The sequence below is a fragment of the Lissotriton helveticus genome, chromosome 1_1 (assembly GCF_964261635.1).
Source record: "Lissotriton helveticus chromosome 1_1, aLisHel1.1, whole genome shotgun sequence".
Classification (NCBI taxonomy): Eukaryota; Metazoa; Chordata; class Amphibia; order Caudata; family Salamandridae; genus Lissotriton; species Lissotriton helveticus.
In genome coordinates, this window is record NC_136057.1 from 767,065,408 (window position 1) to 767,079,116 (window position 13,709).

Genomic DNA, 13,709 nt, shown 5'->3' on the forward strand with positions numbered 1-13,709 from the left:
AGGCGTTATCAGTTCAGGCTCTACATACTACTAGTTGGTGCTTTGGATTTATGCATCCTTTCACCAGAAAGTGTAATCAGTTTTCTGTGTCGGGCAATGGTCCCAACGTTCTTTTCCCCACCTCACCCATCTAAAAAGGAAAAGAGACTACTCTAGTTGGGCCACAGCGTTCCGTTAGCGTTTAAATCAACAGGACTAAGGAGTACCATGTTAATAATCAGCTATCACTGGTGAGAAGAAAGGTAAGATGGTCCAGAAACAGACCTTATCCTGTTGGATTGTGCTTTGCACCAAACTGTGCTTTGGCTTGGCCAAAAAACGAACCTACATTGCCAGTAGTGTAAGCTGCAACTACTGCCTAAGCTTGGGAAATTCCTGTCCTGGACATTTGCCAGGCAGCTCAAGGTCTTTCATCAAGTCAAAACAATCCTCCCTAGAGGGAAAGGTTAAAAATGGGAAATCATGGCTGCCAGAGTCACCAGGGCTAACCTCATTATTGGCACCCACGGTTCATGTAAACATGCATCCTGGACATTAAGGCCTGTTTTAATTTTTGAAACACATCCAGTTTTCTGGGGGGGGATGTTGCCTATCTTTTGTTTGGCCTTGGCAGGAAAGAAAGTCTATTTTGCCCCAGGAGATTTAACAGTTCAGGAACCCATAATAACTTTTCCCTTAAACTGAAAGATTTAGGCTGGCGAGCTGTTGGTAGAAGCACTTGCTTCACGAGGTGCCTGAGAGCTTCATTTACCTCCTTTTTTACCGAGGCATCCACCACCATTGTGAAATCGTCCCAAATGGGACAAAACTCTGTTCCTTCTCCACGTAACCCTCTTACTCATAGTTTCGAGCCATGGAGAGGGAAGGTGTATGGAATTCTACATGACTGAGCAACCAGAATACACACATGTATAATTTATCCCCTAGGTCACACTCGCCCCTCTGCACTCACGTGGGGTTGTGCTCACGCTTTGCCCTCATCACTTCAGTATGACTGTCTGACTAATACAACCCAGGGTATCTCACTGTGTGTGACTGTGGGATTAATGCAGTCCTAAGTGTTGCACATGTCTGACAGAGCTGAGCCGCCATGCACTACTGGTCTGACATATGCGAAGTGTCAGTTGGCACTGCAGGCAGCACTTCCTGTTCATCGCAGTGTGTGTCTCAGCTCCTCTATGAATCCCCACCACCCCAAGTATGTTGCGAAGGACTGACCCTGCTACTTGGTATGCCCTTGGTGTAGATCTTGCTGCATCCTGCATATTCCTGAAACAAAATAGCCAAAATCTCCCCCTCAAACAGCTCTGTGCCACCTGAAGGACAGTAACAGAACCTGAAAGTTTTCAAAATGCCCCCAAAAAGCTTGAGAGAGGTAGCCCTTTTTAAAGCAGTAATAATGTTAACCACTATCCCATAATGTAACAACAAACTTTGCAGTTCTAAATACGCAGCTGATTAAAGAGAGAAAGGTGAGAGGCTTAACTGGCTGCTGAGCAGCAATTAAAGAGGAAAGTGGGGAGCCTCTTCATGCATTGTATGTTGTGTTATGGACTCTTAGTGACTGATTTGGTATTCTGCCTCCAGTGTTCTGGAAAATGTAGTTGGTTTGTTTTGAGCCCTTATGAGGCTACTGACCTATAATAAATGGAAAAATAAGTGCATAATCCTCACCTTCGGTCCTGAAATATATTGACCTCAGAGGCTTAAGACTATAAAGCCCATTTCACAGTATGGGCTAGCAAGACATTACTGAAGCTTTCATCCTTTTTTACAAGCTCTTACATCTGATGAATGGACCTGTGCTTGCTTGCTTTCTTTTATGTACCTTATTGTATTCCTCTAAAAAAAATGTATCACTAGCTCAATTATATTGAAAATCAAACTTAAAAATGAAGTGTAGACCTAATTGATTGTTTATGAAAGCTTCTGTTCTTTTCTTTTTCTTTTAGACCCAGGCAGCCTCACAGGAGACCTTAGAACAAATAAGAGCAACTAACGATGCTTCACTTAGAAACCAAATGGAGCACAGGATTAGAGACCTAGAATCGGAGTTGAGCAGAATAAAAAGCACACAGCATGACAGCATGTGTCAGAAAGAATCAACCCAAAGTGAGCTGGATAGATATAAGGACCTTTACTCAGAAGAAATTAAAGTTAGAAAATCTTTAGCAGCAAAGTTAGATAGGTAAGTCAATACTTTTTTTTTCCCCCTAACTGTATCTCATTTTTACATTCAGCATTGGTGAGCTTGATTGTAGCTTAACGGTACCTCAGTAAGGATCTCTGAAACCTGTTCTGGTGCTCTGCACAACATCCAGTCACCCCGCCAAAAGGGTTGAGGTAGGTAGACATGGCCATTATAAATAATTCCCGAAACTATTTGTTAAAGTTTATCTGTCCTGTGAGATACCTTTGTTCCCACATTTTAAACTTATCACCAAAACCAAACTGCTGCAGTAGTTGTGATTTCCGTCTAGGTGAACCCCACACTGTGGCCTCTACTGGTAGGACCAACCTATCCAACAATGGGAGGATGCAATGCTTAGTACTCGATTGCTGTTCGCTCCCCAAACATAAATTGCAAATAGCAGACCTTATCTCAGAACTTTGGTCTGATGCCCTCTCCTTAACTGAGCCTTGGCTAACAGAAACCTCGGCTCCTGAAATACTAGATGCAATGTCCCAAAACTATGCTATACTTCATCTTGACCGTCCCACACTAAGAGGAGGAGGGCTGGCGATAATTTTTAAAAGTACTCTGCGCTGCCGGCTGCAACCGATCAATATTGAGAATTCTGAGTTAGCTTTCTTTAGCCTTACTCTTAACAGTAAGGTTACACTGACTGGGTTTCTAATCTATCGACCACCGGGATCAGCGATCCCTTCTGTTAAAAGCTTAGTTGACATGATTTTGAACTACGCAGTCAGATATGCTAATTTCACAGTTTTAGGGGACCTCAATAAGGATAATAAGGACTGCCTGATCACGAAAAAATTAATGGAAGATTTGATTATGTTCCAACTTACTCAATTAGTTAATGACCCCACACAGTATCTGGGCCATATTTTGTACCCCATCTTTACCAACTCTCACTCCTTAAAAGTAGCTGAACCCATCCTGGTGGCGTGGTCAGACCACCACCTGATTCCTTTTGGAGATACGGAACCCTTACAGGCAGGGGTGCAGCCCCAAAACCCCACCTCGCGTCAATGGGTCTGGATTACCCTTACCGCATTTATGAGGGCCCTAAACTCCCATAGACCAACTCTTGTAGAATGTCCATCATTATCTCATATACAGATTAAGGGGTGGATTAATCTAGCATTAGACTCTCTAGCACCACTTAAGCCAATTACTAGCAGGCCTGCTAAACCCTCCGCACCCTGGTTCTCAGAGGCACTCCAAGAAACTAAGAGGTCTTGCAAAAAGCTAGACCTTGTATGGCGCAAAGAATATAATGAAAACCTTGAATCTACATACCTTGCAGCCTTAAAGAAGTTCCACAAGGACCTTAAGCAGGCCAGTGCGAACTATTATGTCCTACAAATTAAACACTCCAAAAACTCCACCAGGGAGCTCTTTCAGGTAATTAAGTCCCTCACCTCCCTAGAAAGTACCACAGTGCTAGTCCCTCCAGCTACTGAGAGTTGTGATCAAATTGCAGTCTACTTTGTGAACAACATCTACGCTTCTTTCCCGGAGAGTGCTAGGACTTTTAAGAAGCCTCTGCTCTCCAGTACTCTGCTAGACACTCCGGGAAAACTCTTCAAATTACAACTTATTTCAGAGATTGATACTTTGTGGCTAATGCTTAGAACTAATTCTAGATCCCTCCCTAGACCCTGCATCCCCAGCTATCCTGGAAAAGGGCAGTGCTACTATTGCTCCGGTACTAACGGAACTACTCAAATTGTCTCTGCACTGGCTTAGTCCCTAAAGAGTGGAAGCACGCCATGGTCACCCCTCTGCTCAGAAAGCGTACCCTACACCCATTACAGCCTGAGACCTTAAGAACTATCTCATTTCTCCCCTACTTTGCAAAAGTGACAGAGAAGTTTGTCAACCAAAACTAATGCAGTTTTTAGAGGAACACGATCTCCTTTATGAGACAGTCTGGATTCAGACCCTTCTTTAGCACGGAATCGGCACTACTTCTAGCTACTGACTCAATACGCAAAATTGCTGATGATGGTCAAACGACGGCTCTAGTCATGCTTGATCTGAGCTGCTTTCAAAACGTTTTCTCATGGTCTGCTACTTGACAGACTACCCAATGCAGGTACAGCACGTCTGGGCTGGCTGGCAAGTTTTTCAGAGGGTTGCACCGTTCAAAATACTCTGCAACCATATGTTTTGTTTTCTCAACAACTGAAACAGGGGGTGCATCAGAGCTCTGCCGTGAATCTAACCCTCTTTAATCTGTATATGCGGCCATTGGCAGACCTGCTGATCCTCACTTTGGCCCAGGACAACGGCAAAGCAGCAGAGGATTTTAAACTCTGCCTGGAGGACATGGCAAATTGGATCAAACACAGCTGCCTCAGGCTAAATGCCAGCCAAACAGACATCCTAGGGGTAGTAAACAACCCTCCATCTGGTCCTCGAGGTGGTGCCTATGTTGTTAGGATCTCCACCTTCTCTGAGCCAGAAAATAAAAAATCTTGGCGTCTGGTTTGACTCCACCTAATCCTTCGCTGATCAGATTTTGGCTCTTACAGGTACTTGATTGGGGATCTTAAAAATGCTGAAAAAAATCCTGGGACTTATCCCGTACAATGCTAGAATGGCAGTTGTACAGGGCACCTGACATCTAGACTGGACTATTGTAATTTCCTCTATCTGAAGGAACCAAAAAGGAGCATACATATGCTCCAACGGGTGCAAAAAGCTGCAGCTCGAATGCTTCTAAACATCCCTAGGTTTTCCCCAATGGGTAGTGCTTTGGAGAAGCTCCACTGGCTCCCTGTTGAGGCGAGGATATCCTTCAAAACGCTGTGCGTTGTCCACAGAATACTGCAGAGCAATGGCCCGAAAGCTCTCCTCCCCATGATATAACTCTACCACCCCACGCGCAGTCCGAGATCAGCTGAAACCGGACTGGTCTGCATTCCTATATTCAACAGGAAACGTTTTGGAGGTATCTCTTTTAGGTACCTGGCAGCCAAGAGGTGGAATTCTCTACCTACATAATCTGAAAGAGACTGTAGTTATAGATTGCTTACCTTAGAAATTACCCCCAGGTGTCAGTCTGGATCCAGAGAATTGTTTTCGGGGCAGTATCCCTGCGCGTTAGTGGGTGGCGCCGGTGGACTCCGCGTCCCTCGTCGGCATTGTGGTCGCCGGGATGACGTTGCGGTGTCTACTTAGACGATGCACACTGATGTCAGTTCTTTTTATTTCCACGTCAGCCAGCACAGATCCAGAGAGAGTGTGCCCCTTAGTCTTTTTTTGACTAAACCTTTTCTAGTTTTTGTTGAATTTTTTTTTGAGTCTTCGACTCCTGGTGCACGAGGGATATCACCTCGTCGGAACGGCTTCAAGCCTTGTGACTCCTGCCGCAGGCTGATGTCGGTCACCGATCCTCACCTCGTGTGCCGCTGGTGTCTAGATCGCGACCACAACTTGAAGTCGTGCTCCAACTGCCAGGTCATGAACCCGAAGTCTCTGCTGGAGTGGTCCCGAAAGCTTTTGGAGGCCCGGCAGTTCACTCCGCATTGTTCAAATATCGGTTGGGAGGAAGGCAGCAGACCAGTCGCGGAGTCACCACCACTCGAAGTCTTCGCACTCCTTGGGTAAGTCAAAGCACAAGAAGAAAGCGAAGAATTATCGTTGCTCTTCGCCTTCTCCTCGTCCTTCGGCTGACGCGTAACCCGGAGCGTCGTTACTCTCCGGCTCTGTCTTTAAAGCCCTCTTGGATGGCTCCATGCTTCCCTCCCTTTCTCGGAGCCGAAGTATCCCCATGCCAGCTTTGTGCATTTTACGAAGCGCAACACAGCATCTTTGGGCAGCCTGACTGACTGTTGAGGGTCGAGACGCAGCTAAGTTCACCAGCCGGTGTGGGCTGAATACCGCCGAAACACTGGGTAGAACGGTTACCGCGTCCATAGACCTGAGATGCTATGCTTGTTTGAGGACGTCTGGCTTTTCTAGGGATGTCTAATCCACCCTTTTGGACATGCCCTTAGATGGCCATCACCTGTTTGGTGACAAGGTAGACTCAGCGTTCGAGCGCTTCAAGGACTCTAGAGCTACGGCCAGATCCTTGGACCCATCGGCAACCTCACGCCCCATGCAGTCTGCCTTTAGCCACTTTCGTGGCTACGGAAGGGGTGCCCTAACACGTTCCACCCAAGGCCACAGGGCTACGCAAGCTACCCAGCCAATGCATGCCCGCAGACGTGGGGCCCAGCGACGTGGGTCTGGGGGCCAGGGGGTGTGCCAGTCCACCCTTACCCCCCTGCAGCATCCTCCATACCTTCCTAGTCCCACTTTTTAGGGCCACCAGAGGTCAGTGGGAGGACGGATTCGTCCTCACCTCCCGCACTGGCAGCACATCACGTCAGACAGGTGGGTTTTGCATATAGTCCAAAGGGGCTACTCCCTCCCCTTCGACACCACTTCTCCCTCCATGCCACCAGCACTCCATCGCCTGTGGAAGGATCACTTGGCCCTTCTCCGCCAGGAAGTTACAGCTCTCTTGGCCAAGGGAGCTATTGAATGGGTCCCTGTGCCAGAAGTAGGTTGTGGTTACTATTCCCACTACTTTCTGGTACCCAAGAAGGACAAAGGCCTGCGTCCTATCTTAGACTGCAGGGCCATCAACCACTTCCTCTGGAACGAGAAGTTCAGAATGTTAACCTTGGCTCAGGTCTTGTCTGCTCTCGACCCTTGAGACTGGATGGTAGTGTTGGACTTGCAGGACGCCTATTTTCACATCCCCGTCCTGCCAGCCCACAGGCGTTACCCTCGATTCGTGGTAGGCCACGAGCATTCCCAGTTTAACGTGCTCCCCTTTGGCCTCACCAGCGCCCCTCGGGTGTTCACGAAAGTGATGGCGGTGGTCGCAGCTCATCTGTGCAGATTAGGGGTGCCAGTCTTCCCCTATCTGGACGACTGGCTGATGAAGGCTGGCTCGCCCCAGGCTGTCGTGTCTCACCTCCAGACAACGGCGGACCTCCTGCATTCGCAGGGGTTCACTATTCACGTGCCGAAGTCTCACCTGACTCCATCTCAGAACCTCCTTTTCATCGAAGCAGTTTTGGATACAGCGCATTTTCAGGCCTATCGTGAAGAGGAGCGAGTCCTGGATATTCGAGCTTTGATACGGATGTTTCAGCCTCTATCCCAGATTTCAGTGAGAATGACCCTGAGGCAGCCGGGCCTCATGGCCTCCTGCATTCTGCTGGTGGATCATGCCAGATGGCATATGCGGGCTCTTCAGTGAGACCTGAAGTTCCAGTGGGCGCAGCATCAGGGTAATCTTTCTGATGTCGTTTTGGAGGGGACTGCACTTCTGTTGCAGTGGTGGCTCACGAACCAGGTTTGGGTCAACGGCAGATCCCTCTCCCTACCCCACCCAGAGTTCACGGTGGTGACAGATGCGTCACTCCTGGGATGGGGCGGCCACATGGGAGCGGCGGAGTTCAGAGGTCTCTGGCAGAGTCTGGGCTCCACATCATCCTTCTGGAGTTTTGGGCGATCCGTCTAACAACTGAAGGCATTCCTTCCGTCAAAGGAAGAGTAGCGCAGGTGTTCACGGACAACACCACCGCCATGTGGTACTACAACAAACAGGGCGGGTGGGGTCATGGACCCTATGTCAAGAGGCCCTTTGCCTTTGGACGTGGCTGGAACATGAGCCTATACCCCTGGTGGTTTAACACCTGGCAGGCTCCCTGAACTCCAGGGCGGACAAATTCAGCCGCCAGTGCATGATGGATCACGAATGGCGTCTTCACTTAGAGGTGGTGCAAGGTCTCTTTCTGCAATGGGGAGAGACTTGGTTAGATCTATTCGCCACCGAAGAGAACGTTCTGTTGAACAATTTTTTTGCCCTGGATTTTCCAAGGCAGCACTCGCTCGGCAACGCCTTTCGTCGTGAGTGGAATTGTGGCCCCTGTATGCCTTTCCACCTGTACCACTTCTACCCAGAATGCTGAAGAAGATCAAGCACAACCGGGCCCAAGTCATTCTTGTGGCTCTGGACTGGGCACGAAGAGTCCGGTACTCCAAGCTCTTGAGCATGGCCATCGATCCTTCGATCAGACTGCCTCTTTGGGAGGATCTTCTGTTGCAGCACCAGAGTACGGTCCTCCATCCAAACCAGTCCAGCTTCCACCTCCTTGAGATTGATCGGCTACAGTTGACTGCCTTTGACCTTCCTCTCGAAGTCTGTAATGTCATCTTGGCAGCCAGGCGTCCCTCCAACTAATATGCCTACCTGTAGATGGAACAAAATTGTGGCATGGTGCACACCAAATGCTGTGGATCCCCTTTCTGCCCCTCTTTCAGAGGTTCTATTCATTATCTCTTTGGTCCAGCTCTGGGCACCCTTAAAGGCTATTTTTCGGCCATTTCGGTCTTTCTTTACCCTCCCGATCAGCCTTCTCTTTTCAAGTCCCCTATTGTAAATAGATTTCTGAATGGCATTACTCATCTCTTTCCTCCTTCTCCTTTCGTAATGCCCCAGTGGGACTTGAATATTGTACTTACTTATCTTATGTGTGCTCCTTTTGAGCCACTACATATTTGCCCTCTCCGTCTTCTTCCTTTAAAGACTGCTTTCCTACTTGCCATCACCTCTGCTCGCAGGGTGAGTGAGCTTCAGGCTGTCTTCCAAGCCTCCCTTTCTTCCTGTTCATCTTGACAAAGTGGCCCTTCGTACTAAGCCCTCTTTTCTGTCAAAAGTGGTTACCTCTTTCCAATAGGTCAGACCATCACGTTGCCAACCTTCTTCCCGTCTCTGCATCCTTCATTCTAGCTTTACTGCACTAAAGTATTCCGGGTGGACGATCAACTCTTCGTGGGTTATGTGGGCGCCAAGAAAGGTCTGGCTGTGCACAAACATGCCATCTCTCGATGGGTTGTCTTATGCATCAAGATCTGTTATTCTTTAGCAAAAAAGGAATCTCCAGTAATACGGCGCGCCCAGGGCGACGGCAACCACTACTGCTTTGGGACGTGGAGTTCCGCTGGTTGACATCTGCCTGGCAGCCACGTGGGCATCCCTGCACACGTTCACTAAACATTACTGCCTCGACAGCCAAGTCCGGAGAGACAGCTTCTTTGGCCGTTTTGTTCTCCAGGACTTTCTGGTGTGAACTTAGTTAGCAGACCCATCACCAGGGTTGGTATTGCTGGGGTATCTATTTTAAGGCGAGGAATAATAACTACAGTCTATTTCAGATGAACAAGTTACTTACCTTCGGTAACGATGTATCTGTAAGAGACATATGTAGTTATAGATTCTTTACTACCCCACCTATCCTCTCCGTTCTGCGAACTGACTCCTAGGGATACGGACTCCCTTCTAGGGCCTAGTTAAGTGCACCAGTGGTCAGTGTCTTTCATGGCTCTGCGCTTCTGACGTGGAAAGTCGTGTCAGAACTGATGTCAGCGCGCAGGGGCGGCATCTTAAGTAGACACCGCAATGACATCCCGGCAACCACAACGCCAACGATGTACGCAGAGTCCACCAACGCCACCTACCCATGCGCAGGGTTACTGCTACGAAAACATTTCTACGGGTCCAGTCTGACGCCTCGGGGTAATTTCGAAGGTAAATAATCTATAACTACATATGTCTCTTACAGATACATTGTTACTGAAGGTAAGTAACTTGTTACTTAAGACTGGAGACACCAGATTTAGCTTTTAGGAAGCAACTCAAAACGTGACTGCTTAAGAGAAATCTTCCTCCCTACAGTTTTTACCGTTCTCGTTCAATTATGATCTTAGACTCTGAATGGATTTCATTGCAGGGACACTCCTTAATGGAGTAGCCATTGCGCTATATAAACAGCCATAACATGACAATTTGGCATGGAAAGCAGCTGTCGGCACCAGAAAGCCTTCGAGATTGAGGGTCAGAGTATCCAGTCCAAGAGTTTGCTGAATTAATTACCTTTGACACTGAGGTGAACAGTGACTTCTAGTCAAATCTCACCCTAAACACCTACTACTTGAGGACATTCTTAGGAAAAGGTCCAGGCAGCCACAAGTCAATTTACAATGACCCGCATTCTCACCATATACTAGCAAGACCTCTTGCATCAACAGCAGTTCCTCATACAAAACAAAACATACTGTTCGAGGCATGTGGCCTGCTGAATTCATATCTTAGCATAGATTGCCGCCTAGTTTTGGGTCCGGATGTTTGCACCTTGTTGTCTTGGAAGAGTCTTCGAAGTATCACGAGATAGGTGACTCCTCCCCTGGACTACAGTGCGTATGGGCATCTTCTCCATCTTCAGATTGTTTTTCTCCGCCATTGGGTTCGCATGCACTTCGACAACTCCAACTTCAGGACCAAAGTTTTCCAACTTCTGAAGTCCAAAAGACTTATACTTGCGGCGGTATTGTTTCCGCTCTGTATCCCTCGACTCGACAACCCTTTCCATCTATCTCTGGTAGTCGACGCGGGCCGTTGGGCCTTTTCGACGCCACGTGGGCCTCCTGCAGATGGAAAGGAACCCGTTCAAAAGATGCCCACAATGTCGATCCAAGTTTCCACATAGCGATAAGCATACAGTATGCAACAGGTGCCTATCTCCGGAGCACAATGAAGAAAACTGTCCAGCTTGTGCTCAGTTCCGGTCGAAGAAAACTATCCGGAACCGAAGAGCTGCTCGACAAGAGATGCAGCGACAGGCACCAGAACCGGATAACATTTTCGACGACGAACATGAACTCCCAGAGGCAGCGGACTCCAACCAAGAGCTAGTCACAGTAGAAGACCAGTCGGACTCCGATGAAGACATCCCACCGGGGCAAACCGTGAGTACCAAAGCCCCTACCCTGCCTCCACCTCCAGAAAAGGCTCCGGTCAAAACATCGCCTAAAAGCCTTAGCCGCGACCGACATACCGCTTCAGAAGCCCCGCCTTTCGGCTCGGCTCCAAAGACCATACCAAAGCCTTCCGGTGCCCTGGGACCGAGCAATACACTTCCCAAAAAGGCCGTCGACTCAAAAACGTCCGCAGTGCCGAGAACGGCGCCGACACCAAAAAAGTCGCCAATCCAAAAAAGGCCGTCCAGCCAAAGAAGGGCGTCGATCCGAAAAAGACCGTCGACCCAAAGAAGGGCGTCTATCCCAAGTAGACCGTCGACCCGAAAAAGGTCATCAACCCGAAAAAGGGAATCGACCCGAAGAAAGTCGTCGATCCGAAGACTGCCGCCGAGCCAAAGAAGGCTGTCGAGCCGAAAAAGGCAGTCGAACCGAAAAAAGTCATCGACCCAAAAAAACACATTGACCCAAAAAAGGCAGTCGAGCCGAAAAAGAACGTGGAACCGAACAAGGTCGTCGAGTCAAACAAGGCCGTCAAGCCGAAAAGAGCCGTCGAACCGAAAAAAGCTCCGCAGAAAAATAAAAACAAACAAGCGACCGATCCAAAAACCACGGCGCCAAAGCCACGGACAGTGGAAGAAGAACTTTTTCATCCTGATCCAGTGAGCCCAGACCAAAACAGACTGTATATAGAACCTGATACAGGACACATATCAGTTTACAACAGGGACAAGAGAAGACTGGACACTGAAGCACCTTCTTCTGTTCCTCCTAAGAAAAAAGACTTTGGGACATCCCCTTCTAGACCTTTCACACCTCCTCCTTTCACTCCTAACATGCCTTATGTTCCATATTCTCCTACACCTCCACACTATGATGACGTAGAAGACATGTGTGAAGATCCTCAACAGGACTTTATAGACCCTGATGATCAAGGAAACCAGGATGACACTTGGGACGATCAGAATGACCCTGATGACCCATATGATACACAACCCGTACCCGATACCTTGCCATACCCCACAAAGCCGTCTCCTACTGACGACACTGTCGCTTTTAACCAGCTAGTAGACAGAGCAGCTCAGTATCATGGCGTAAACATGCACACTGACCCTATAGAGGAGGATTTCCTATTTAACATCTTCCCAACATCAGAGAAGAGTGTACGTATACTCCCTATGCTGAAGGGAGTTTTGAAGCACGCACCAGACATCTTTAAAGACCCAGCCAGGGCGTGTCCTCAATCCAAGAATTGAAAAGAAATACAAACCAGCCCCTACAGACCCCTCTTATCTCAAGTCTCAGCTACCACTAGACTCCCTAGTTGTATCTAATGCTAGGAAAAGGGCAAATTCGCAAACAACAGGTGATGCCCACCCCCCTCCTGATAAGGAGTCAAAAATTTTAGAAGCCTCAGGGAAAAGAGTGGCCTCTCAGGCAGCAAATACCTGGAGAATTGCCAATACACAAGCTCTCGTAGCACGCTATGACAGAGCACACTATGATGAACTGGAGGGATTATTACAACACCTACCAGAACCCTATAAGGCAAAAGCAAATGACCTAATACAGGAAGGCAAATTCATCACTAACACATCCATAAAATGCTCCCTTGATGCAGCTGATACAGCCGCTAGGTCTGTCAACACTAGCGTGTTGCTACGCCGGCATGCCTGGCTCCGCATCTCGGGTTTTAAGAATGAAGTGCAATCTACAATACTCAATCAACCCATTAACCAAGATTTCTTATTTGGCCCTGCAGTTTATACCATCTTAGAAAAGATGGAAAAAGATACTGACACCGCTAAGTCCATGGGTGCACTTCAATTTCAACAGTCTAGGAGCTCCTTTGGTCGCTCCTCTTTTCGAGGCTCAGGCAGAGGCAACACATCCCAAACCTCTTCATCATTTAAAACTAATACACAAGGCACCTTTAATAAAGGTTCCAATAGAGGAGGCTATAGAGGAAACAATAACAAGGGCAGAGGACGTGGTGGTAATAACACCAGAGCCTCCACCGCCACCAAACAGTGACTTGTTCACGCTCCCTCCAGACCACCTAACACCAGTCGGAGGCAGAATAACACAATTCTTACCAGTCTGGAATGCCATTACAACCGACAGGTGGGTGAGACAAATTATCCAGTATGGTTACTGCCTGGAACTCACTTCTACTCCGCCCAACATACCACCTAAAACACCGTCCAATGTCCAAAGAACACATCACGCTGTTACAACAAGAGGTGCTATCCATGCTGGAAAAGGGTGCCATAGAGCCAGTCCAATTTCAACATCATGGGACAGGAGTATACTCTCTATACTTCCTCATTCCCAAAAAAGACGGGTCCCTCAGACCAATATTAGACCTCAGACCTCTGAACCAATACATACTCTCAGAGCATTTCCATATGATCACTCTACACCAAGTACTCCCTCTACTCCAGCAAGGGAATTTCCTTGCTACATTAGACCTCAAAGATGCATACTTTCACATCCCTATACATCCAGCTCACAGGAGATACCTCAGGTTCACAATAGAAGGTCACCACTATCAATTCAAAGTTCTCCCCTTCGGGGTAACCACAGCACCAAGGGATTTTACAAAATGCCTAGCAGTAGTAGCAGCACACCTCAGAAGACAACACATCCATGTGTTCCCCTACCTCCACGATTGGCTCATAAAAGCCAACTCATACGCACA

General features: G+C 48.0%; 1 protein-coding gene across 10 annotated transcripts in view; it reads left to right on the forward strand.

Moving 5' to 3' along the window:
• Positions 1 to 13,709, forward strand: part of ANKRD26 (ankyrin repeat domain 26) — a 1,096,841-nt gene that overhangs the window by 904,203 nt on the left and 178,929 nt on the right. For all 10 annotated transcript variants that reach the window (XM_078674324.1, XM_078674330.1, XM_078674326.1 and 7 more), the window contains one exon: positions 1,953 to 2,188. In XM_078674324.1, the coding sequence (XP_078530450.1) occupies positions 1,953 to 2,188 (236 nt within the window). The remainder of the gene's footprint in view (positions 1 to 1,952; positions 2,189 to 13,709) is intronic.